At 42.8% G+C, this 26,267-nt stretch overlaps 2 protein-coding genes across 2 annotated transcripts in view; one reads left to right on the forward strand and one right to left on the reverse strand.

Moving 5' to 3' along the window:
• Positions 1 to 7,529, forward strand: part of ZBTB37 (zinc finger and BTB domain containing 37) — a 33,381-nt gene extending 25,852 nt beyond the window's left edge. The window contains exons 6-7 of the transcript XR_007515276.1: positions 6,628 to 6,728; positions 7,430 to 7,529. The gene's annotated coding sequence lies outside the window, so the exon portion shown is untranslated. The remainder of the gene's footprint in view (positions 1 to 6,627; positions 6,729 to 7,429) is intronic.
• On the reverse strand, positions 1,735 to 25,644 carry SERPINC1 (serpin family C member 1). Its single transcript, XM_049868264.1, has 9 exons — positions 25,495 to 25,644; positions 19,819 to 19,950; positions 18,790 to 18,933; positions 11,466 to 11,835; positions 9,273 to 9,488; positions 7,916 to 8,053; positions 5,893 to 6,283; positions 4,754 to 4,818; positions 1,735 to 1,973 (listed from the first exon to the last, which is right to left on the reverse strand). Exons 2-9 carry the CDS (start codon positions 19,911 to 19,913, stop codon positions 1,797 to 1,799), a joined length of 1,596 nt encoding a protein of 531 aa, XP_049724221.1. The 5' UTR covers positions 19,914 to 19,950; positions 25,495 to 25,644; the 3' UTR covers positions 1,735 to 1,796.
• Positions 25,645 to 26,267: the final 623 nt, after the last annotated feature.

Consider the following 26,267-nt stretch of genomic DNA (forward strand, 5'->3'; position numbering starts at 1 on the left):
TTTTTTTCTCAAGAAATGGTGAAGTATTTAATGGAAAATAGAAAATAAGATTCTGGTGGTAGCTATCAAATGAAGAGATCATAGGAAAATTTCACTTCCCTAAGCTGGTATTGATAGCAAGGATCAACCGAGCCCACCTCTTCCCGAGTTTTTAAAGGCATGATATTTGTAAGCAACAGACTTATCTAACAACATTTTTTCACAACTTGCTAATCAAGAAGGATTCATATTAAAACAGACAATCAGTTTCTAAAATGTTGTCATCCCTGAAAGGGAATGGGATAGAGTATTTTTAACTGGTAGAATTTACCAGTCTGTTTTTTCCCTTTGAAAAAAACTAATATTTGAAGTTTGTATCTTTCATCTGAAGCAATTACTCCATTAATAAAGATGTATCAGAAAAATTAGTGAGCCAGTATAGCACTCTTACACCACGGAAGGGGCTAGACTGGGTTTGTGCATCTTATTTCCTTAGAGAATGTGTGTTTTATTATGACCTTAACTATAAATATCTATATATATGAATAGGATTTTCTCTCACCCACCCCCTTTTAATCATTATCACTTAAGTGTAAACCACCACTTCCCCCCACCCTCTTTTCTGAAAAAATGCACTTTAATTCCTTTAAAAAAAAAAATTATTCCTGGCCTGAAACCAGATTCCTTCAGGAGGAGAGTTGAGGAGGGAGAACTCCGCCAGACCATGTAAAATTAACCAGATTCCTTAATGTGAACACATGGATACTAACAGCTGTCTTTAAACTCCCCTCACCCCTTGCCAGAGGGAAAAAGAAACAACCAAAATACAAGTTTTCAAAATGCCTACCCCAATTTTGGAAGTTTCACTGGGGAAAATACCCAATGTTGAGTTATTTTCTCAGCTACCAAATTGTCAGAAACTTCTGAGTTGTTTTGTGGGAGGCTTTTGGGATCCTCTTAAGAAGTCAAGTGAAAACAAAAAGGCTGTATGTTGTGACCCTGATCTCTGTCATTTCCAGATGTCAGATTTGTTCTCGCCCTTAATTTGACAGGTGTTCTCAGTCTCTCCTCCTGTAGATTCTGTCTTTCCCCTGATGACAAGCCAATAGTTCTTGGTGGGGTTGCATGTCTCCTAGAGCCCCAGGAGCCTTGTTGTGTCGGGGGAGGGGGGAGGGCAGGAGAGGGGCAGAGAGCTGGGATTAGGGGAGGGAGATGCAAAGAAAGAGTGAAAATATGGATTTATATAAACATATTTAAAGCAGTTTAGCAAAAGCTTTCTCGTTGAACAGCTTTAAGAATAATGTGAATGAAATCTTAGCAACTTGGTTAGTAATCTGAAAAGTCTATTAATGTATACTTGAAATTCTGTTTGTATAAAAATGCATTTTCCTCTTTATTTTAACACTGTGTAAAACAACATTATGCATGTGAGTGGTTTGAGAATTAAATGGTTTAATACTCAGATTTGAATCTCTATTCTATACCTAAGGATTAATTCGTTTGAATCTTTTGGACTCTCTTAGTGTGGTGAAAATAATGAGAATTCCAGCTTCCCTGCCCTTTGAGGATGCCTGCTTTCTTTCAAGGTGAAGCAGTGACATACCTCCCACCTTCCTTTCTTGACCCAGATGTGTCCACTGGGTAGACAGTACTCAAAACCACCATTTTACCAGCTGCCCCAATAGTGTCTTCATTCTCTTTTATCGCTATTTTGTTTCAAGCAGCAATGTCCATTCATAAGTGTGAGATGGGGTCGTATTTATTTTTACTTCTGTTCGCAAACCAATACAGAAAGAAGTGCAAAGAATAACAACACATTAGTTGACACAAGGATTGGCTACTCTGCCCATGAAGATAAGAGCATTCAAAGGAACTTCCCTTATAAGAACCAGGAACGGCCTATTGGCCTTGAAGGTCACCCTGTTGGGGTTCAGCGAACGGCCAGCAATCCCGATGGCGGTACTCGCTGCTGCTTCACTGCCTTCCTCGTTTACCTATCAGTCACACAGGAAACAAAATTGCTACATTAGCTACTCTGCAGTTCATTATAGGCAGGTAAATCATCCACAGACATAACAATTCCTCAAAATGCTATTTGTTTTCCAGTAGAAAGTACAGTTGGGTCAGGTTGGGTTCCTGCCAGAAGCCTGCTTTTACCCCTTTCTTCATCCAATGAATTGATGAAAGCACTTGTGTTAGTCAAAGCCTTGTGCTAGATAATAAGTACAAGGGTCCCATTCAGATAACCCCTGAACTGGAAATCTGGATGTATACAAGGTTGCCACATTTCTGGCTGGCACCATTGTACATGGTGTAACAAGAGGATTATTTTGTACCAGCTGCTAAAAGAGAACTGAAAATCAGAGCTCCATAGTTGAGATAGTTTTACTCTTTGAACGTCAGGATCCCAGATATAACTACCTCCAAACAGCTATTTGGGAACTATGAAAAGAGGCAGGTCCTCTGGCTGTGTAAGATAAATATTTCTTGGCGTAACACACTGGAACAGTGATGTTTGAATTTGACTAATAAGCGGAATCTCCATAGGTCTAGAGAGAGAGAGACCTTAAGACAATTTTGCTTGTAGGCCTAGAATATCGCTAAACTCTGTCCTTGTCTCTAAGTGGAAGCACTTCTGATGTCTGAGTTTTGTGGAGCTGGTTAATCATGCTGGCTCTTTCTCCTTCCATCTACCCATACCCCTCTTTTCCTCCCTTCCTTACCTCTTACCTCCACACCAATACTACCTATTTCATGATCATTTTAGGGCCAAATATATCAGCAGATTGGAACTTTCATATGACCAGGATCCTTTTATTCAAACCAGGATCTGGTTTGTAAAGGCTTCCCAGGAGATCTACAGTCAGTTGAGATCTCATGTATTGGGTTCTCAAGGAAAACAACTTTGTTCCAGGGTCCATGTAGGAACCTTGGGTCATTGTTTAGTGGGCTTAGGTTGGCTGAAATGAATCCAGACCTCTGCTTCCTGATAGTAACGCAAAGCCCTCAAGGAGATCTGAGTTGACCGCTTCTATTTGGGGTCCTTAAAAGAGCATTTTCAATGATAGTTAAAACCCTAAGGATTCAGCCTCCCTACAGTATTCTTGAATGTACTTTCTTTCATCTCCATATGGGAGTGTCAGCAGTGTCATTTTTTTTTCCAAAACTTTTAATTCAGTGTTCATGTAAAATCCCTTATTCTGACCTCAATACCTTAGAGATCATTGTGCTACACGTCACTGACATCTGTTGTCCTACAGGTTATATACCCATATTAAGGATTTTGGCATCAAGCTCATAGCCTTCCTGTCCACTGCAACTTCTGCCATTATTTGACCTAGGCAATTAGAGCATCTTGGTAGGAGACTCAGCACCCTAATCTCACATTTCTTTCATCAAACCATATGAGCGTTACTTTCACTCCATTTAAGCAAACCAGTCCCATGGCTACTGCTTGGACTTGCTATCTCTTAGAACTGCTCTACCATTGAAATTACAATTACAGAATCCTTTTCTCAAACTATAACCTTCTGTTTTCAAAATAATGTATTTTCTCATTCCCATTACAGTTAATCTGATCTCCTCCCGTTCCTTACAACTGCCACTTTCCTCCTAACTACACATCTACTGAGCTTGGACTCTGAAACTAGTGAACTTAGTAGCACCACGCTCTGAAACCTTTCTCTTTGACCACCTTTCTTTCCAGTTATGACCTCCTCTAACATTGGCCCACCTTCTTTCCTTCATAGCCTGGCTCCCCCAAAGAACAGTCTATTCCAGTAGTTCCCAAACCCAGTTATGCATCAGAATTGTAAATATACAGATCTCGGGCCTCATCCCAGAATCTCTAAGGGTCAAGCTTCCCAGATGACTAATGCTGCTGGTCCATAGTTCCGTATTTGTTTGAGAACCAGAAGTTCCACAGGCTGTATAGAATTATTAGTCCAACGAAGGATCCCATGGGCATCCGTTGGGGAAACACTAGGTTTAGCAATAATCAACAGTTTTCTTCCCTGTAGGACTTTTCAGGCCTCAACACACCAGTGTGCATTACCATTGTTAATCTTCCAAGAAGAGGATATAGATGTCTTTGACAGCCTAACTTTTTGTTTTCTGCAGTGTAGTGCACCAGGTCTCTGGAACACACTTTGGGGCAATGATCCACTCACCACTTCTCCTTCCTTACCTTCCATTCTCTCTTCAACCATTGCAATTAGGCATGTCCCCACTATTCTGTCCAAATTCCTCAAGAAAAGGTAACCTTTTCAGTCTTCTTACTAGATGCTTCCCATTTTTTTAAAACTCCTTCCTGAGTTTTCATGACCCCATACTCTTCTGGTTCTCCTCCTTCCTCATCTGAATTCCTTCTCAGTAGCCATTACTACTTCCTTCTTCTCTGTGTCAGCCTCTCCAAAATACTGATGTTCCCCAGGGATTCAGGCCCAACCAGGTCTCTTCCTATTCTATGTGCTTGACTTGCTGCAGGAGATGTGGGAGAAGGGACAGTAGAACAATTAGGGTACAGAAGTTTCAGGAGAGGGCTGCAGTACATCAGGTCGCAGGCAAGAGGGGGCTACGGGTTTGGGGATTAAAGGACATGGAAATAATACTTTTCACCACAGTTGCATCCGCTGTTCATGTGTCTGCTATCTTTATACCATAAAAGTCAGTAGAACAAGAACTCCAGTTACAAACTACTCAAGATGTTATGTAGCGGATAATAAAGTGGCAGAAATGCAGCATAGGAAGAGAGAGCAAAGGAAGGTGTACGTACCTCAAGAAATGCCTTATGGAATGCATCTGAGACATAGAGGTCTTCCCGGCCTTCAGCAACAATACCTGGAGGGAAGACCAGAGAAGGCTCAGTGAAATGGGAGAAAGTTGGCTTCAACCCACAGAAAGGAATTCAGTTTGAATTGAGAGGTCCTTTTGAGCTTTTGTGAGAAGTAGGAAGAAATCCTGGACCCTCACCTAATGACATTCTCAAAATATGAATGCATGCTAAAAATAATAAAGTACTTTGGGCTGATGTGAATTTACTCTCATGCTTCAGCTTTTCTGGGGGGGATCCAATACCTAAAGAAAAACTCCATATAATAGGATTATTTTTCTACTCTTAAAATTTGGTAACATTTCAAGTAGAGGGATTGGTTTTCAGACCTAGTTTGAAGCGGTGCCCAAGCCTGTTGCTGTTAAGTCGATTCCGACTCATAGTGACCCTATAGTGTAGAACTGCCCCATAGGGCTTCCAAGTAGTAGCTGGCGGATTTGAACTGCTCACCTTTTGTTTAGCAGCTTAGCTCTTAACCACTGTGCCACCAGGGCTCCTAAAGCAGTGCAATAAATGTAAATTCAATTACCTAACATTGTAAAATTTTTAAAAACCTATTTGAATCCATATTTTTAAGGGATCGTGAGTTGGAGGAACCAAACCAACTAAATACCATTACTAAAGTATCACAACTTGGAAGAGGTTAGCTGTTTTTGTCTAAGTGGCCTTAAAGGCACATATGGGCCTTTTGAAATGTCAGGCAAAGGCCTCATTAAATGTGAGTTCTGGCTGTTTTAAGGGACCCAGACGTCCCCAGCTCTGAATCATATCTATCTCTACTCTCCATCCTGATGCCTTCTCAAATTCCTCTCCACCTAGTCCCATCTCCTCTAGCAGTTATAGACTTACATGGTATCAGTGCTGGCTGGGCCTGTGGAGATCCTAGAGCAACCCCCCCCTTTGACAGAGGCAGACACTGAGGCCTTGAGAGAAGGGATTCCCACAAGTCAGTGGTAGAACTAAGGTTAGAATTCAGGTGTCCTGACTCATTGCTCTTTTCTGCTCTTTTTCCTCCAACTCTTCCACGTTTGGTCAGACCACCCTGGGGGCAGAGAGAGCAGGAAAGTCCTTCATACACTAACCTGGGAGCTTGGCCTTTTCAGGGCTAAACAGGTCCACAAGGCCCATGTCTTGCATCTGTTCCTTCACGCTGAAGCTGTCCTCAATGCGGAAGCGGGGCATGTGGACCACAAGCAGTGTCTCCTCCAGTTCATCCAACCACTCCTGCAGCACCTCCGGGGAGAGTTCCCGCTCTACCTTGGCCAGACTCTTCTCAGGCTTGGGCAGGATGAGCACCATGGTGATGTCATCACCCTTGAAGGGCAACTCAAGCACCTGGGTGCCTTCTGCCACGCGCCGATAGCGGAACTTGCCTTCCTGGTACATCATAGATACTGAACATGACTCCCCATCAGCCTTGTAAAACGGTTCATTCCTTGTGTTCTCAGAGCTGAACTTTGACTTCCACAGACCCTGGGAGAAGCCAGGTGGGAGAATTACAAAGCAAGAAGAACAAAAACATGCACAGGAGAATATGTATGGACCCAGAAATATTCACATTATATTATTACATATCTATACACATACATGCATAGATCAATAAAGACTGAAAGGATATACACAAAACGATTAATAATGACTGTGTCCAAGTGATGGAATTATGTTTTTTTTTTCTGTGTACCTTAATGTATTTCCCAGATTTTCAGTAGTAACTGTTTTATAATGAGAAAAATAAAAACTGAAAATAAGAACAACCCACAAGTCTTTTCTCAAGTTTAAACCTAATTAATTGCCTTTTGCTTTCTGTCTCCTATCAGCCTCTTCCCCAAGGGCGAGCCTCCAGAGTGCCCCAGACGAATAAAGGCCAGACACAGATGACAGTTCCAGGGGGCGGTCTGGAAGCCCTGTCAGGCAGAGGGTGAGTCCTGGCTGACTTCCTGTTCAGAGTGGGAGGGACCCTGAGCTATAAGACACCCTTTTGAAATTTTTGAGTTGTAATTATTATTTCTTATTACTTTCTAGCTCTTTGATTTTGGGACAAGTCATTTAACTCTTCCGAGGGTTGGTTCTTCATCTGTAAAACTAGGAGCTAGTGATAACTAATATTTGTAGAGTGCTTTTTTTTTAACTATGTGCCAGGCACTGCTCTAAGCATTTTACTTGCAATAATTTATTCAGTCCTCTCAGCAACCCTACAAGGTAGTTTTATCATTATCACTATTCTATAGAGGCAGAAAATGGGGCATAGAAAAGGCTCAGATAACTTATCCCTAGTTCACAGAGTGAAAAATGGAAGTCAGAATTTAAACTAGGTAGTCACAGGACCCACAATCTCACTTGTGAAGTTGTGAGGATCAAGACTAATAAACGCCACAGTGTTCTGTAAACTGTACAGGGCAACACAAATTGCAGAAATGCAGCCTACTCCATTCCTGCCAAGAGACAGCGTGGTAGGTGACAGCAGTGACTGACTAAACCCTTGGGGCCTGTAGGAGGGAAGAAGAAGCATGTCCCAGGATGGGCAAATGGGCCACATTTCCCATCTACCTTAAATTGGAGCCCTACTGAGTGTCAGTGATTTATTTATTTCCACTACCCTCTCCTTATCCTCCTTCACAGATGTATCAAGTTGAAACAGCCTTTAGAACTCAACTCTCTGAAAAAGACTAGGGCATCTGCATGGTCCACTAACATGTCTCTGCTAAGTTGGAAGTGAACCTGGTCCCTAGAGGTTCAGAAGCTTCAGGCAACGGGACTTTGAGTTGTTGTAGAAGCTGCTCCAGGTGATGGAGAAAATCTCAGGATTGACAATAGACTCTGTCATTTTGTTCCAAATATCAAAGTGGAGTTAACTGGACAGCAGAAAAATTGTTACATGCTTATGAGAGTTTATCACCATGCACACCTTGCAGCAGGGTGTGCTGGGTTTGTGAGTGTTTATACTCTGTATACTACCAGGTTCCTTGGGCCCAGCCTAGCAGCCATGGCCCTAAGGGTTCTGGACTCTAAGCAGACTAGCATTGCCTGCTGAGATCATGTGTAAACCATTTCTCAGAAGGAATCTACCTACACACACCCAGGGTCTCTCCAGGCTGTTTTGAGTACCTTGAAGTAAATGGTGTTAACCAGCACCAGGACAGTGAGCTCATTGATGGCTTCCGGGGGAATGACATCAGTGATACGCCCTTCTGTCTTGTTCGCCACCCAGTTGTTGATGGTCACTCTGGACTGCTCTGCATTTTCCTGAGGAAAACAAGAAACAAACCTACCCACCTGTGCTAGTCAATCTCCATTTACCCATGCAGCATTTTATTTTGCTCGTCAGCCCTCTACCCTTTCCAACCACTGGGTTAAGAAGCCATCACTCTAACCCAAACTGAGAAAACTTCACATAACTAATATAGTACCATGAATCTTCCATATAAAAAAAAAAATTTTTTTTTCCATGTAGTTAATAAGTATTAACAGGAGAAAGGGAAAGAAAGAGAAATAGGAATAAAGGAACAGAATAGGAGAAAATAGTCTGAGAAAAGACAGATTATCTTCTCTGACTTTGGAAAACCTCAACTCACTGGAGTAGAGATTCCAAAACATGTAGCATGGGAAGCTAATGAGTGATGGGGCAGGGGGAGACCCATATGGTCAAATAAGCTTGGGAAATGCTGTTTGAATAAAGTCAACAGGTTTCTTTATTGCAGAACTTCTCCGAACAATAAAAAAAAAAAAAAAAAATTTTTTTTTTTTTTTTAGCCTCATGTATTTTATGAATCTCCAAGGGGAGAATGTAAAATACAATTTTGTTTAACCATGGTAGCTTAAATTAAGTTTTTATAGGACTGGCATTCCCAGAATGCCCTTTAGTATGTATTTGAATTTGGTGGATGAAATGAAGAATTGCTTAACTTTTTCAGAGCAACCATTGCAATCTAGGAGCTGTGGTGGGGTAGTGGTTAAGAGCTATGACTGCTAACCAAAAGGTTGGCAGTTCAAATCTACCAGCTGCTCCTTGGAAACCGTATGGGAACAGTTCCACTCTATTCTGTAGGGTCACCATGAATTGGAATTGGCTCGACAGCAACACGTTTGCTTTTTGTATTGCAATCTAAGCCATGTTGTTAGTTGCCATCAAGTTTGTTCTGATTAATGGCAACCTTATGTATAATAGTATGAAATGTTGCCCACTCTTGCTCCATCTCCATGATCTTTGATATGTTTGAGCCTACTGTTGAGACTATTGTGTCAATCCATCTAATTGAGGGTTTTCCTCATTTTCACCAAGCCATAGATTCTATTGATTTCTCAGGTTTCAAACAAGAATAAGTATTTCAGGGGCTCTGATTTGTAGTTTCCCCCTCCACCAGCCCTCAGATAGCACAGCAGTGTCCATTTGGACCCTGCTTCTCCACTTCCTCAATCTCTGGGAGGAAGAGCTTTAAGATCAGGAATGAGATCTGCAACTCACCTTGAAGTCCAGAGGCTGGAGCTTGGCTCCATATACTACTTCACTGATGTCCTGGTAGGTGTCGTTGAAGGTGAGGGATTTGTCTCCAAAAAGGCGGTTGGCGGATACCAACTCAGAGGATTTATTGGCTTTTCGATAGAGCCGGCAGTTCAATTTGGCAAAGAAGAAGTGGATCTGATCGGATGTTTTCTCGGAAATGGTATCAAACTTGAACACCTATAGAAGCCAAACAAAAATGGTGGTGGGTATGGGGGGGCCACCATGGCTAACATGAGTGGCGAATACAATACCAGTTACTACCTAACTTGCAGCCACCTTAGATGTGAGCTCCTCTAAGCACAGTGCATGGCACAGCATAAATGCTCATCTCATGTTTCTTAGATGAATAAATGGATTTGAAAAAAGGAAGGAGAAAGGGAAAAAGAGAGACTGGGATATAGCCTAAAGTCCCTAAAGAGCTCTAGACCAACACCCAGATGTTTTCTTGCTAGAATGGGAAAAGTGCTGTTGGTGGTTTGGGCAGAGAGGAAGAAAGGACAATGTCCCTTCTAGAAAAAAAACACTTCCAGGCCATCTACTGGAGCCAGCTGCTCTAGAGGGCTCTGGGATGCTGATGGTAGAGATGAGAAAGAAAAACAGTTATTCCATCAGTAAAGGATTAAACAGGCCCGGAATCAAAGAGTTTCAGAGTTGAAAAAGACTTAAAGGTCACCTATACCAGTCAAGGCCACATGAAACTGTCATACCCCAACTCCCTGCCATCACCAGCACCAATGCAAAATGGGTAAGACCACTCTTTCCCCTCCCTTCCACACTGTCTCCTCAGGCAGAAAAGGTCTTTTGGCCTTATCTATTCTCTGCTTTTGATTTTCCCAATTTTGCTCCAGTTTGTGCTTCCTTTGGGATGATGTCATTTCCCAAAAGCTTGGTGCTGAATTTCTCTTTTCCATCTCACTCTTGCCATACTTTTCTAACACATAGCAGCTTGTTCATCTCTTTCACAGGAGAGGAGCACCTACAGGATGTGCTTGGTTTGGAAACAGTGTTCTGCTTCTGCTCTTCTTATAAAAAGTGTTACATTTAAGATCTCTCTTGGAGACCCTATGAGTCAGAATCAACTTGATGGCAATGGATTTGGTGTTTTTGTTTTGTTTTGTTTTGTTTTTTGGGGGGTCAGAGACATGGAAGATGTGAAAGAGCTTTGAGATCAATACCAATGTATTTGTAGTTTACTGAAAGGTCCAAAGAAGGCAATATTATTTCTCTTAAGAGTTGTCTTTAAAGCTACAGTTTCTTTTGTGGAACAAAGGCTTGGGTTAACCCATCCCAGAGGCCTGAAAAGAGGTGATGAGGTTCAGTGGAAATCTGGCCACTAGAGAGTAGAAGCAAGCCCTCCTAAGATCCACAGACCCTAGTGTCTGGGATTCAAGTAAACACTCTGTACCAACCTGAGGTATAGGGAGGTCATTGTGCCTCTTTGTTGATTATCTCTGCTTCCAAGGTGTGATCCAACCTAAAGAAGTTCAGCCAGGCACCTAAGCCGAGGGCAGATAATGATCCAGTATTTCTGTGGCTTATCATAGTGGATCAGTGGCTGCTTAATCCATGACTTTTCTTCTTATCTTCCTCTACTTCCCCCTCGCAAGAAGGGAGAAACTAAGTCACTGCCCTGAGATGATCAGTACTGCACAGAGCCAGAAAAGGCTCTCACTTCCTCGAGGCTTCTCTTGGCCTCCCAGAACCATGGATCTCAATATATGGCCCTAGAATCCTCACGCCCAAGAGGCAGTATGCCTGAGCTCACTAGATGGTAAGCCCCCTCAGGGCAGGAACTGGGAATCTCCACACCCCAGCACAATGCCTGGCACAGGAGAGGTGTTGAATGAATAAACATATAAATGACCAAATGAATGAATAAACATCCAAATGAAAGAATGAGTAAGAAGAGAATTAGGAAGAGACACAAGCCTTCCCTCACTTTAAGGTAGCCCAAAAGAAGAAAATCAGATTTACAAAGGAGACACGCAGGTGGTAATTCCTTACCTAATTAAAAAAAAAAAGTTTTCAAAGGAAATCACAACCCATAATGAGCTCCCCAGTGAGCTTTAGTGTTGGGTTAGGTGCCCTGGGACCTATAGAAGCCTGAAAGGTGGTGCTAGCAAGTAAGCTGGGCAGAAGGGCTTTGGATTGTACCTCCATCAGCTGCTTGAGGGTATTGTCACAGGCACCCAGCTTAGTCATAGCAAAGGCTGTGGAGATACTCAGGGGCGACAGGAAAATGTTGTCATTGTCATTCTTGGAGTCAGCCAGGTGCTGATAGAAGGCGGTGGCAAAGCGAGTGTTGGCCTTGGACAATTCCCAGACCCGCCGGTTGGTGGCCTCAGGGATCTTCTGCTCTGGGCCCTCCTCCTCAACAGCCTTCTTCTCTGGTGAGCGGTAAATGCACATGGGATTCACAGGAATGTCCCGGGGCTTGGCAGTGCAGATGCCCTCCACGGGGTTCCAGTGGCAGGTTGCACAGCCCCAGAGGCCAACAAGCAGCAAGGAGAAAAGGTGTACCTTCCTACAGAGAGACAGAAGGCGGAGTTAAACTGCTGGGAGGTCCCCTGGCCCCACTCTCCACCATAGACTTGCCACAGTATAGCACAGGATTCCAGCCCACTGGTAAGGTCAGGGGAGGGCCAAAGCCTTTGAACAAAGTTAAAGGGCCCTGGAATAAATCTAACCCTGAATTCCTTGCATGTGACTCTTCCCACTTGCTTGGACGTAGTCACGTTGGGATTAGAATCAACTACTGAGTCAACTGACAGTTACTAGAAGTATTGTGTGCCTGCAGCCACATGCTGGGAGCTATGGAGAAATAAAGAATACAAAGCTAGAGTTTGGTGAGACAGCATGTATAAAAAAAAATTAGCAGGGAACATAGTGCTCAAGGAAGAGTTAAGGCAGTAGGGGGATCCACGTACAGAGGCTGCTTAAGGAAGGCCTCATAAATAGAGTTTAACCTGTGTCTTAAAGCATGGGAAGTATTTCCACTGCTGGAGAAGAGGAATTTCAGTAATATAAAAGGGGTAAGAAGGAACAAGGAGCCCTGGTGGCACAGTGGTTAAAGCACTCAGCTGCTAACCAAAACGTTGGCATTTCGAGCCCACCCAGTGGTTCCATAGGAAAAAGACCTGGCCATCTGCTCCCCTAGCCTGGAAAATCCTTTGGGACAGTTCTATTCTGTCGCTTGGGGTTGCTATGAGTGGAAAATGGACTCAACGGCACCTAACAACAAGAAGAAGGAGCAAATGGAGGAGAGGCACCACCTGAGTATAGGAAACACCCACATCTCTAGTTCTAGTCCCTACCCTTCTGCTGAGCTCCAGACCAGTTCTTTGCTGGACAGTTTCACCTGGTTGTCCTTCAGGTTCCTTACTGAAACATGGCCAAACTTGTAACTATCACTCATATGCCTGCTTTTTCTTCTGTGCCCTCCAACTCAGTAAATGGAATCCTCATTCTAGGAGTCACCCTGGATTCCTTCCTCATCCAGTCAGACCCCAGGTTAATTCTGTGACATTACTCTCTCCCCAGTTATTGCCACTGCCTTAGTTTGAGCCCTTATCATTTTTGTTTGTTGCCTGGCAATTATAACACCTTCCAGACTGATTTCTCTGCCTTCAGTCTTACCCCATTCCAATCCATTCTTCTTGCCATTGAGAGTGATCTATCTAAGAGGCAAGTCCAATCACATTACTCCTCTGCCTAAAGTTCTTCAGTAGTCCCCCAGGGTCTACAAAATATAGCCCAAAGTTTTAGAATGACATACAAGACCCTTCACAACAGGTCCTCACTTTTCAACCTCAACTCCTTACATTCATCCTGCATTCTAGCCACAAAGATCTTGAAGTTCTTCTCCTAATTGGATATTGCTTCTTACTTCCCTACCTTTGCACATGTGCCTCAGGCTGGAATACCCTCCTTCCACTAGTGTGTCTAATGAACTTGCCTTTTGCTCTTTAAGACTCAGTTATTACCTCCTCAGGAAGCCTTCCTAATCTGACCTCCCTAGACTTGTTCTGTATTTTGGTAGGGCAGCTACTACTTTGCAGTCATTGCTTAAAAGCCTGTCTTCCTTACTAGACCGGGCCCCAAGGAAGAGCAGTGTTATCTTTGGAGCCTTAGTGCCTCAGGGTACATCGCAGGTACTTAACAAATGCTTGTTGAATGACTGAATTAGGAAAAGCCCTGAGGTGGACAAATCCAGGTTGTATGTAAAACAGAGGGCAGACCAGGGTTCACGTTCTGAGGCTGAGTAGATGAGCCAAAAGAGATGAAATTTTAGAGTCAGAAAAAAGTAGTTCTGGTCCAACTCCCTCATTTTTGCAAGTGAGAAACTGGCTATTTAGGGGCCGAATCAGCTCTAAAACCCAGGTCTAGCAGACTTTCCACTTAACTACTCTGTCTTCAAAACTGGGGTGGTACACTGAAATTGGAGCCTAAGGGAAAGACCAAAGAGGTGCTGCTCTAGACACTTGATGACTTTGCCCCCCACCCTCTTGTCTCAGCTTGCCCTACTTCCCAAACTCAACTTCACCCACATCAAACTTCCTTCCATTCCTCACTTCTGCCTGGCCAAACCCCACATCTTTGGACTGCCTTCCCCTGGCTCACACCTCTGCACCCTTCAGTTCTCAGCTGGGTTAAATGAATAATGCATGAAGGAAATCCCACTACAGGACAGCATGAGAGGATCTGAGGAACAAGCATCTGCCTTCTTAGAGGGATGGAAGTTTTAAGGCCTCTATAAGTTTTTTTTTTTTTTTTAAGCAAAAAGAAAGATTTTATTCCAGGAGGCGAAAGCAGGAAACGGACAAGCATGCTGCCAGAGCCATGTCTGCCCAAGTCCAAGGAACATTACACAGTAGGCAAAAGTGGGAAGCAGACAAGCATGCTGCCAGAGCTATGTCTGAGGAATGTTACAGAATTGTCAGTATCTATATATATTAACATCACAAATGGATAAAACCATTGAAAGCTTCACCTTTTCACAGATTGGCTAAAAGCTGCTAAATCGTGATTCTACATTTTGAATTGTCTTTCTTAGTAACCATCGGTACAAATTTCAGTAATAATAGTCTGGAGGGTCTTCATTGGTCCAAAAAATCTTACTATTTACTGAATGCTAATAGAAGAAGATAAGAATGAAAAACATATGAGTCTTTTGTGCTCTATATAAGATTAGTTTATTTGAACGTTTCCCTAAAAAATGTTTTCCAAGATTGTTCTAGCTATTGTGTGCCCTTTTGAGTCCAGCTCCAGCTGGGTCAAATTCTTTATACTCAAGGACAGGGAATAATGGCTCCAATTTTAACCCCTAAGTCACTCCCTCCTTTTGATTAGATATTGGAGGTAACACATGGATGATTAAAACCCAGACTTAGTCAGGCTCCTAGATGGCAGCCATGGCAGGCTCTTTAAACTGTCGGTGCTGCTTTTCCACTGGATACCATCTGGTTCTTCACCAGGATCTTAAGTAAGAGTGATCTTCTCATCAGCCATGTTGCAAAAATGAACAGAACTGATGTGCATCAACATTTTAGCCCGAGCCTTTCTTTTGTCTTTTAAGTGTGTAAGACAACAGAAGATAAGTTTTATTATGCCTAATACTATCAGGATGCAGACTAAGATATTCCTATTCCCTGCAATAGTGACCTAGCCTATGTACTTATTCCTGATGGTAACCAAATAAATCTGGCATTTGTGGAGGTATTATAGTATGTAATCAAGTATTGATGCCAGTAAACTACTGAGGACCCAAGAAAATAAAAAAATATTATTTAAAACATGGTTCGTGAGCCTTTTAAAAAGAATATAATGATTAGGAGCCATCAGCATGGGTTCACTGAAGGTAAAACAAGCTAATCTCTTTTTTTTTTTTTTTTTTAATGAGATAACTAGATGGGCAAACTAGGAGAATTGGGACACTCAGTGAAGCAAACCAAGAAATAAAGGCTTTTGTGTTGTCTATGTAGATAAGACAGAGAAATGTGAGCTGGATGATAATACAATTAGGTAGATACATATCTCCCCAAGTATTAATTAACTTCAACTTGAGGGAAAGTCTCTAGTAATATGCCAGTGGGTTCTATTCTTGTCCTTGTCTGCATTATTATTTTTTTAAATCAACATTTTGGTTGAAAACATGGAAGACATGCCTATCAAATCCTTAGTGACACAAAGCTGGGAGGATGGGTTAATAAGGCTAATGACAATGCTGAAATTCAAAATAATTGCAGAATTCTGAAGAAGGAACTAAAAACCAATGTCCAAGACAAAAATGTAACAGAGATAAGTCGATCGTACTAGTAAACAGCAAGAGATATTTGGCTCAGTATGTGGAAAAGCACTTGGATCTATCACCAGTTCAATATGAAACAATGGTGTGTTGTGGTTTCTAGAAACACCAGAGAGATTCTACTTTTCCCTGAGAGGTGTTCAGTGTCCAGACCAAAAAGAGCAATTCTCTCACTGAACTCTGCTCAGGCCACACATATCTGGAGTATTGGGCCCAGGTCTAGACAATGAATTTTAGGAAGGGAAATGGCAATGTGGAACAGGTCTGAGCAGTCAGGAAACTCAGTGAGAAGGAAGAGGAGGTACCTTCTATGTTATGCAAGAGCAATGGTGCCAGTTGTAGAAAGGCAAACCCTAATTCAATATCTGGAAGACTTTTCTGGCAAGTATAAATAAGAGAAAATGAAATAGGCCTCTTATGAGGTAGTGAATCCCCTGTCCTGAAGTGCATTAGTAGAGACAGTCAAATACTCATTAGTGATGTTGTCAAGAGGTTTTCCTAAGCTGGGTGGGAATCAAACTCTAAGAACACAAAAAGCCCATTTTATAAACCTGCTCTAACTGCCATGTACAGGGAAGCAGGACAAGCAGGCAGGGCCCTGCCCAGTCCTGTCTCCAGAGGATACCACATCCAGCACCATTCAGCACCATCTGGGGCAAATGGCTTCACATCACGAAGGCACCCAGGGCCTCCAGGACTGGACTGAATTTGGGGTGGAGAAAGGGCTGCTGCAGTCTAGAAAGTTCCTGGAGCCCGAAAGCAGGCAAATCCTCTTAAATCTGACTGGGGTCATTCACAGAGCCAAGTTGGGAAACAAAGGGGTATTAGGAAATGGATTCAGCCTCGAGGTGTTCCTTTGTCTGTGGGAGTAGGCAAGGTTACATTACCTGGCTATGGGATAGCCAGGGAAGACTTCACAGAGCAGGGGAGACATAAGCCAAGCCTTGAAGGGTGGTGTCTTAGTTATCTAGTGCTGCTATAACAGAAATACCACAAGTGGATGGCTTTAACAAACAGAAATTTACTTTCTCAGAGTTGAGGAGGCTGGAGGTCAAAATTCAGGGCGCCAGCTCCAGGGGGAGGCTTTATCTCTCCGTTGGCTCTGGGGGAAGGACCTTGTTATCAATCTTCCCCTGGTTTAGGAGCTTCTCGGTGCAGCGACCCCAGCGTCTAACGGATGCACTCCACTCCTGGATCTTCTTTCTTGGTGGTATAAGGTCCCTCTCCTCTCTGTCAGAGTCTCTCTTTTATATCTCAAAAGAGACTGACTCAAGATACAACCTAATCCAGCAGATTGAGTCCCATCTTGTTAGCATAACTGCCTTTAATCCTGCTTCATTAACATCATAGAGGTTAGGGTTTATAACACAGGATAATCACATCAGACCACAAAATGGTGGACAACTACACAATACTGGGAATCACGGCCTAGCCAAGTTGACACACATTTTTTGGGGACACAATTCAATCCATTACAGATCAATAGTAGTTCTTGAGGTAGGTTAATCAGAGAAAGAACATTCCAAAAGAGGAACTGTGTGTTCAAAAGAACACAGAGCAATGTGCTATGGGATCATAGGTAAGACTGATCCACAGAGGGATAGATTGAGGCCTTGGTGAGTGGGAGGGATCTAGACCATCTACCACAGTCAGGGCCTATCTGAACTGGGGTACACCAAGCCCTGGACCTAACCTTCCAAGCAGCTGGATTTTCCTGGACCGCATATCATTTGAGCCCTCAGCCATGGTGCAGGGTGAGCCAAGGGCTTTCTCTAGCTGGCTTGGGTCCCTGAGTCTAGAGTAAGAAGTCTGTACAGGTACTGAGTCTTCTCAGTCCTCCCCTGGCAGAAAGGGGAGGTTGCGAAAAGGGGAGGTTGTGCTGAGGTGGTCTGCTGGGCAGGCGTGGGGCTGGCTAGGACCTGAAGGCACCCAAGGGGTATTTGTCCTCTTGCGTGGTCTGAGACCAACTCTGCAGCCTTTACAGTAATAGATGGACAGAGTGAGAGAGAAGTGGAGGCACACGGGAAATATGTAAGGAAATAGGAAGAAGCAGAGAGGAAGAATCCTATTATTTTGCTTATCTCTTGCCTGTCTTGCTTGCCTTATCTTTCCCATTTTGTTCCTCAGCCACATTTGGAAATAAAAGTTGTTATGGATTGAACTATGTCCCCAAAAAATATGCGTTGTAAATCCTAACCTCTATGCCTGTGGTTATAATCTTATTTGGGAATGGATTGTCTTTGTTATGTTAATGAGTCAGGGTTAGTGTAGGGTGTATCTTGTGTAAATGTCTTTTGAGATACAAAAGAGATTAAAAGTAAGCTAGAAAGCAAAGATGAGGAAGAGACATACCAAGCCATATGAAGAGTGTCTGTGAGCAGAAGCTCAGAAGAGACAAGGACATGCCTCCAGAGCTGACAGAGACAGAAAGCCTTCCCCTAGAGCCTGCACCCTGAATTCAGACTTCTAGACTCTTAAACTGTGAGAAAATAAATTCATTTGTTAAAGCCACCCACTTGTGGTATTTCTGTTATAGCAACACTAGATAACTAAGGCACAAGCGAAGGCTGAGGGGGAATCTGGGAGCTATGCTAAGCACAAAGAAAACCCAAAATGGGCAAGCTACAGCCTCACTTCTAGCCTCCCATGACAACCCCTATCAAGGGGGGACTGCATGTGTTGTCGATGGGAGGAGGAGTCTCACGTGGAGGAGGAAGGGGAACAGGGCTGTGGCCTTTAGTCATGGGTCACTGAGATCTTGGAGGTGAAGGGTGAACAGAGTGGAAGACAGAGAAAAGAGGTTTTTAGGAGGTCCCTATAGATTAAATTTGCCCCCTTTTCAGATGTATGGCAGGCCCTGGGGAATTCTCCTTGGAGCTTCCCCTGGACTGCTGTGAGTGCTGGCACTTGACACGGTATCTTTACACAAGGGAAGACATGTCCCACTGTTTCTTGGGCTAAGAACCTAAGGTGTGGCTTCAAAAGGGCCTTACCCCAAGAAGGGCATGAGAGGGAAAAAAAGAGGGAGCTTGAAATGACGTCTTCCAAATAGGTCTTTGTAACCACCACGGAGAGGGACTGGTCTTCTTGAAGGTGTCTGAGGTCATCCTCGTGAGTCCTTCAGGGTCAGAAAACCCAGTGAGGACATGCAAAGGGAAAGCTCACCCCTCTTACCTTTTTCCAGCAGCTACGGTTCCTGCCGCATTGGAAAACATGGTCACTAGTCTTCCACCGGGCTGGGCGAGTGGAGATAGTGTGGTCTGAAGCAATCTGTCTGAAACTGGTTCTTTCCTCCAAATCTGACTGAGGTTCTGGAGGCTGGGGTGGGGGAGGGAGCTGGTCAGGAGGGGAGGACTAAGGCCAAAGGCTGATGACCAGCTCCCAGGGTTAAGCAAAGTGTAGAGCCCAGTGTTTAAGTAGTAGAAAAGTTTTAAAGTCCAGTCAGGCCCAGGGAAAGTATGACCCACCCCTCTTGCCCACACTCTCCCACTCTCCTATTCTTCTTTATAGACGTGGAAAAGGAAACCATGTTCACAAATTCACACTTGGTCAGAAAATACCTGACTGAGGAGAACTTTGTGTGCAGGGTATTTATTTTCCCTGGGTGGGTTAGTTAACTAAACCAGGAAATAGAAAGTGGTGAATAAAATTGACCAAGTTTAATGTCCAGAAACTTCTAGCCCTCTATGTGCTGCTCATTACAATACCTTTTGTCTCACAGCTTTCTTTAGGGATAGAGAATCCATAATAATGTCTAATCAGAGGGATTAAAAAAAGATACTTTCTGAGAGAAGGTGTTGCTACTTTCAGGTTCCTGAGAGCTGAGGTGACTCTGATCCAGGCCAGGACATAAAATGGTTATAGCTATGGTCCACAGTCATAACCATTCCCTACTCAGCCCTGAAGTGATAGGTTGGGGGCACAAGAGCAGGGGCCTCAGGGTATATGCCATGGGTATTTCTAAGGGGAATGAACTGATTGGGAGATACTTAGCAAAATTCTATTGGGGATCAGGAGACAGAGGTGGTTGTGTGCTGTCGAGTCGGCTCTGACTCATAGCCACCTTATATACAACAGAACGAAACACTGCCCAGTCCTGCACCATCCTCACAGTTGTTGCTATGTTTGAGCCCATTGTTGCAGCCACTGTGTCAGTCCATCTTGTTGAGGGTATTTCTCTTTTTCGCTGAACCTCTGCTTTACCAAGCATGATGTCCTGCTCCAGGGACTGGTCCCACCAGATAACGTGTCCAAAGTATGTGAGACAAAGTCTTGCCATCCTCACTTCTAAGGAGCATTCTGGTTGCCCTTCTTCCAAGATAGGGTGTAAGGTGGCTAAAAAACACACAAGCAACTGCTGAAATACTTCTCAAAAAGCAAACAAACCAAATTATATTTCACCGTGAATATCATTACTTTTACTTGTTATCAAGGAGATTAAGTGAAGTAAAATGAATGGGGATAAAGGGCAGGTTTATTTATATTTCCCTTTTCCTAAAGAGTCAAGAACAGTATTACATGGATTGCTGCAGTAGTGTTCACAGGATAAGTATGCCACCATCTGTGGTCGAAGACATTTTGAAGATGTTGCTGTTGTTGGAATTTTAGAGAGTTCTTTATTCATTAGACAGGTAATCTCCATCTCGACTGAAGCTGTGTCGAGGTTGTTGGCTGATTCAGACTTGGGACACCCCAAGGCTTCCTGTATGCAGTGTGATGGTTGCAAGAAACTGTCTCGAAAGGTCCTCAGATGCTCAGAGACTTACTGTCACCCTAGATTAATTGAAAAGTCTTCTGTTCAACCACTTGTTCTCCACAAACACAAGAGCATCACCCTGTGCCAGCAGGCACTGTCCTAGGGGCTGGGGATTCTGGTTAGGGGAGATGTGCTGCAGTCATATAATGAAATTATATATAAAAAATATGTAACATGTCAGGCAGGTGTGAATAAGGGCTACAGGGAAAAATAAAGCAGGACAAGTGATGGGGCATGGGGAAGGGGCCATTTTTGAGACGGTGATATAAATCGACATTAAAAGAGACCAGAATGAAAGGAGGGAGGGAGCCACACAAGTATCTTTGAGAAGAGCTGTCCCTACAGAAGAAACAGGAAGTCCAAAGGTCCTGAGCAGGGAGTGTGCTGTTCAGACCTAATGTAGGAGTCATGAGGCTTGTGCCTTGCAAAGAAAGTTCTTGTAGGAGGGTAGGTGAGGGGGTGCTGCACAAGGGATGGAGGTGATCTGGTAAACACCGACAGGAAAAAAGATTAGGGTGAAGATACCGCCTGGCCAGGGAGTTGAGAACTATACATCAGGGATTAGATTTAATTTGTTCATTCATTCACTGAGCCATATGGTCATTTTATTAACAGACATCTAATAAATGCCTGTGTGTGCCAGGCATGATACTGGGCCTGGAAATATAAAGATGAATAAAGTATGCACTCTGCTCTCAAGGAGTTCTGTGCTTCATAGGAGAACCCAGACATGAAGTTAAACGTCCTAATCTTTGCCACTGGTCATGCGACTGAGGAGAAAAGGAAGGGCTTATAGAAAGTCTGGTCAAAGAGCTGGGGGGCACAAGGGAGTGAGGATGATCAGGAGGCGACAGTGTTGTAAGAACTTTGCAATGCAAAGATTTTTAAAAAGTTTTTATTTTGAAATAATGTCAGACTTAGAGAAAAGTTGCACAACTAGTAGGAAATATTCTGTTTTTTTACACCCTTTACCCAGGTTTCTCAAATGTTAACATTTTACCACTTGCTTTCCTCTCTCGCTCTTACTCTGTCCATCTACATATATATATGTATGTGCATATATAGTTATTATTCTTATTTCTACAATGTTTGAAAGTTAGTTATAGATATAATGCTCCTTTACCCCTAAATACGGTGAAGTTCCTAAAAACAAAGAGATTCCTTTATATGGCTACAGTACAGTGATCAAAACCAGAAAGTTAACATTGATATAGTACTATTGTCTCATCTATATACCTTATCTAATTTTGCCAGTTGTCCTACTGATGTTCTTTATAGCAGCAGTTCCCAAACTTTTTGGTCTCAGGACCTCTTTAGAGTCTTAAAAATTATTGATGAACCCAAAGAACTTTTATCTATCAATCTTTACTATATTAGAAATTAAATCTGAGAATTTTTTAAAACAGGAGAATATACAAATATTCCACTAGCCGTGAGAATGACATCATCATATGTCTTGTAGCTTCTGGAAAGCTATTGTACACTTGTGAGAAAATGAGACTGTAAAGCCAAATAATGTCTAGATATTGTTACTAAAATAGTTTTGATTTCATGAGCCTGCTGAAAGGGTTTTTGTCACCACCCCCCACCCCCCGCCGCAACCCGCCCCGGCCTGGAACCACTGATTTATAACAACAACAAAACATTTTTTTTCTGGTACAGGATCTGATCCAGGATCACACTTTGTGTTTAGTTGTCATGCTTCTTTAGTTTCCTCCAGTTTGGAGCAGTTCATTTCTCTTGGTCTTTCATGACCTTGGCATTTTCAAAGAGTGGAAAAAAATTCAGGCCAGTTATTTTGAAGAATGTCTTTCATTTATCTAAAGTTTCCTCATAATTAGAGTCAAATTTTACATTTTTGGTAGGAATACTACAGAAGTAATATTGTGTCCTTCTCAGTGCTCATGATGTTGGTTTGTCCTATTACTGGTGATATTTTGATCACTTGGTTAAGGTGGTATCTGCCAAGTTTCTTCACAGTAAAATTATATTTTTTCCCTTTTTAATTAATAAGTGTTTCATGGGGAGATATTTTGAGAGCATGCGAATGTGCTGTTTCTCATCAAACTTTCACTTGCAAATTTTAGCATCTCTTGATGATTCTTTTGCAACACATTTTAAGTGTTGTAGCTTCCCTCTTATTTTCCATCTGTTTCTCTAAAAAGGATTATTACTAAAACCATTAAAATTAAAAGAGATTAAGTTAGACAACACATTCTTTGGTTTGGCTGTGAGAAAATAGGCTCTTTCATTGATTGCTGGTGGGAGTGCAAAATGCTATAATGCTTTGAAGGAGAATTTGGTGATGCTCGCCAAAGTTACAAATGCATTTACCTTTTGAGCCGACAATTCCACTTTGGGAACTTTATCCTACGGATATACCTAAATGGGTATAAATGAGGTTATCAGTTGCAACCTGATTTGTAATAGCAAAAGACTGGAAACAACTTCCATTTGTAGGGGACTAGTTTAAATAAACCAAGGCACATCCACATAATGGAAGACGATGGTGTTGTCAGGAAGAATGAGGACGGCCTCTATATGCTGATGGGGAAGGATCTCCAGGATAATAGTAAGTGAACAAAAGCAAGCTTTGAGCACAGTTTATAGTATGCTACCTTTTGTATGACAAAATGGGCACGGTAGGGGTGACAGGGGTAGGAGTAAGACTTCTCAATATGTACCTTCGTATTTAGTTTTTTTTTTTTTTTTTGAATATGCCAATGTGTTACCTATTCAAAAAGGTCTTGACTTTGTGAGCAATAAGGATGTCAGTGCTGTATTCCACAGAGGCTCGGAGGGAGAAGAGCACCAGGGCGTGATGAAGGTGGTGGCAGCTCCAAAGAGGAAATAGAAGCAGGCTAAGTCCCTGGCTGGTGACAAGGGGGAAAAGGAGAGTGGGAAGTCCCCACTTCAGGGTCTACCAGTAGAACAGATGTCTGCCTTGCCTAGCAAAATAATTTCAAATGGCTGCATAATATTCAGTGGTCTATAATTTAACCATTACTTTACTGTTAGATATTAGCTTAGGTCAAACTTTTTAAATATTTGAATGTGATAATAATAATAGCTGCCATGTTTAAACACTGTACACCAGAATTTATTCTAAGTGCTTTATAGTTATTAGCATATATATTTCTTTCATCAGTTCTACCAAATAGCTGTTATTATTCCCTGTTTACACATACGAAAACTGCTGTTCACAAAAGTTAAGTGCTTGCCCCCAAATTGTAAAGTTAGCAGAGCTGAGATTTGAACTCCTTTCTGCCTTTCTCCAAGGTCTTCTGCCCTTATATGATAATTGTGAAGAAAACGTTCATGTCTTCCCAGGTTAAGACTCACAATGTCCAACTGTTTTTTTTTTGAGGCAGGTTTATGACTTGTCACCATCTGGTTCTTCTCCTCTGGATGGTCTTTATCAAGTTTGTCCACGATTCTCTCCAAATCCAGGACCCAGAAATGAACTCAAGGGCTGCCATCGTTTTCTTTGGTTATCCATATTTTATTAAAAGGCCTTTGTCTCTGATGAACATTACTGGTGAGCATAGCCACAGCATAGCCTGGGTATTCCAGAGTACTAAAAGCCAAACTAAGCCCATTGCCGTTGAACCGATTCCAACTCAGTGAAACTGTAGGTCAGAGTAGAGCTGCCCGATAGGGTTTCCAAGGCTGTAATCTTTACAGAAGCAGACTACCACATCTTTCTTCCGTGGAGTGGCTGGTGGATTTGAACAGCCCACCTTTCGGTTAGCAGCCAAGCACTTAACCACTGCACCACCAGGGCTCCTTTCCAGCGTACTAGCTCTTTCTATTTAGGTTGCTCGGTCTCCAAGCCATATGGTGAAAACTAACCTTGCCCTAAGAGCTGGAAGGTATCAGCCCAGGCATTCCCTGCCAGTCACTTCTTGGTCCCAGCATATCCGGGAAACTGATCCTATGTCCTGGAAAGAGAAAAAAGGCCCCAGCCATGTTTCCTGACCAAGGAGCAATGTGTCTGACTCTGTCCTATCCAGCATTGCTTTCAGTGGTTTGAAGTAAGAGATACTCAGGAAGTAGCCCAGGAGGAGTGGGAGCAGCTATCGCTGCTGTGTCTAACTGCATCACCACCAGGCTTCACGTCCATAACTACCGTGTTCCAGCAGGTCTTCTGAGATTTCCAACTGGTCTTCGGGAGTCTTTAACACCAGCCTAGCCTCTGGTACTGTACCACACATCTTCCCTTGGCTTTTCTCTGTCTAGGTTTAAACCAAAACCAAACCCAGCGCCATCGAGTCGATTCTGACTCATAGCGACCCTATAGCACAGAGTAGAACTGCCCCATAGAGCTTCCAAGGAGCGCCTGGCAGATGTGAACTGCTGACTCTTTGGTTAGCAGCCGTAGCACTTAACTACTATGCCACCAGGGTTTCCTGTCCAGATTTAGATGGCCCCAAATCCCTTTCCTCTTGGTTCATCTTAGACTGGTTTGATGATGAAAGGGAAAAAGAGACTGTATGCCAGGCAAACTAACTTGTGGTTTTTTGGCTTTTTTTTTTTTTTTTTGGTCATTGGTGTTTAAGTATAATAAAAGAATGTACGTATGTTTAAGTATAATAAAAGAACACTTAAAGTTCTTTATGGAAACTTCTCACCATTTCTGGAACTAGAGGCAGACTTCTTAACTTTTATCAGCTGTAAATTAGTTTTTTGAAGAGGATTCTCCACTTCTGTGTAGCACTATTTTTCTCTGTTCTTGCGGAAACTGTTGGAAGGAGCTTCCCTGTGCTTTGCTGCATTAGGGGTAGGTTCAAGGAACCATACGGAGGAAAGAATGTAGCATTCAGCCACCCTCTGTTTTTTAGTACTTCCTTCAAGATCAGTAGTAAAATTCCTCTTTCCCTGGCAATGACCCCTGGTTTCAGTGGGAACAACTTTGGGCAGGTAATTTGGCTGGCTCTTGCCCATCGCCTCCCATCCTGGGGTAGTCTGTTCTCTTCTTTGGACCCAAGATTCAGACCTTGGCAGAGAACAAACAGTAGGGCCAAGTTTCTGCTGTGGTTACTGAGTAACTCAAAGCTTAACTCTTCCCTAGAAACTTGGCAAAACACCCAGCACAAAAAAACAAACAGTGGTCTCCAACTCACCTCGGTTTCCAGATTTCTAGGTGGTCATGACATTTTAATTAAGGTGAAATAAAGTTTATCAAAATAAATCCTGCGTTATCCCTTGGCAGCTTTCAGCTGAGACTCTCAGATCATCTCACTAGAGTTTGTCAAAATCTTCACATCAGTGAAAGTTCAGTTGGGTTTCAGGGAAACCAAATCAAAACAGCAAATATTTATTGAACATATCAAGTGCACACAGCACTGGGCCTTGAATGTACCAGGCACTCAATAAATATTTGTGTTTGAAGAAACCCTGGTTCAGAGTAGTTTTGCTGACTTATTAACAGGAAAATACTTCAAATTCTTCACAAATGGAAAGTTAAGATTATCAACTAAGGTAAAATGCTTACTTATCCAGAGAAATTGACACCTTCCTTGTATGAACAGAAACTCCAGCAAAGTATTCTTGGGAGGTTGAGAAACAGCTTGTTGCATGGTGCCAAAGTTCATTGCTTCTACATTAGTTCAGGAAGTTGTAGGTGATGAAAGAGATGGGGGTGGTGGTGGAGAGGCAGTGCATCAGAACTCAGAGATCTTGGGAGAAATTTCCCTGGAGAGATAGGGGATGGGCTGGACAGATTTAGAAGAGCAAGAAACTCATGGTAAAGCAAGGGCCAAAGGTGTGTGTTTTGACAAACACAGGTCAATCATGTGGTTGGTACCTTTTACCCACCTCTGCCAAGGGCTGCTCTGGCAGAACTTGACCAAGTGCATCTGAGGAGTGAACTGGAATTAGGGCCTAGGCATGAACG

The sequence above is a fragment of the Elephas maximus genome, chromosome 24, assembly GCF_024166365.1.
Source record: "Elephas maximus indicus isolate mEleMax1 chromosome 24, mEleMax1 primary haplotype, whole genome shotgun sequence".
Lineage (NCBI taxonomy): Eukaryota > Metazoa > Chordata > Mammalia > Proboscidea > Elephantidae > Elephas > Elephas maximus.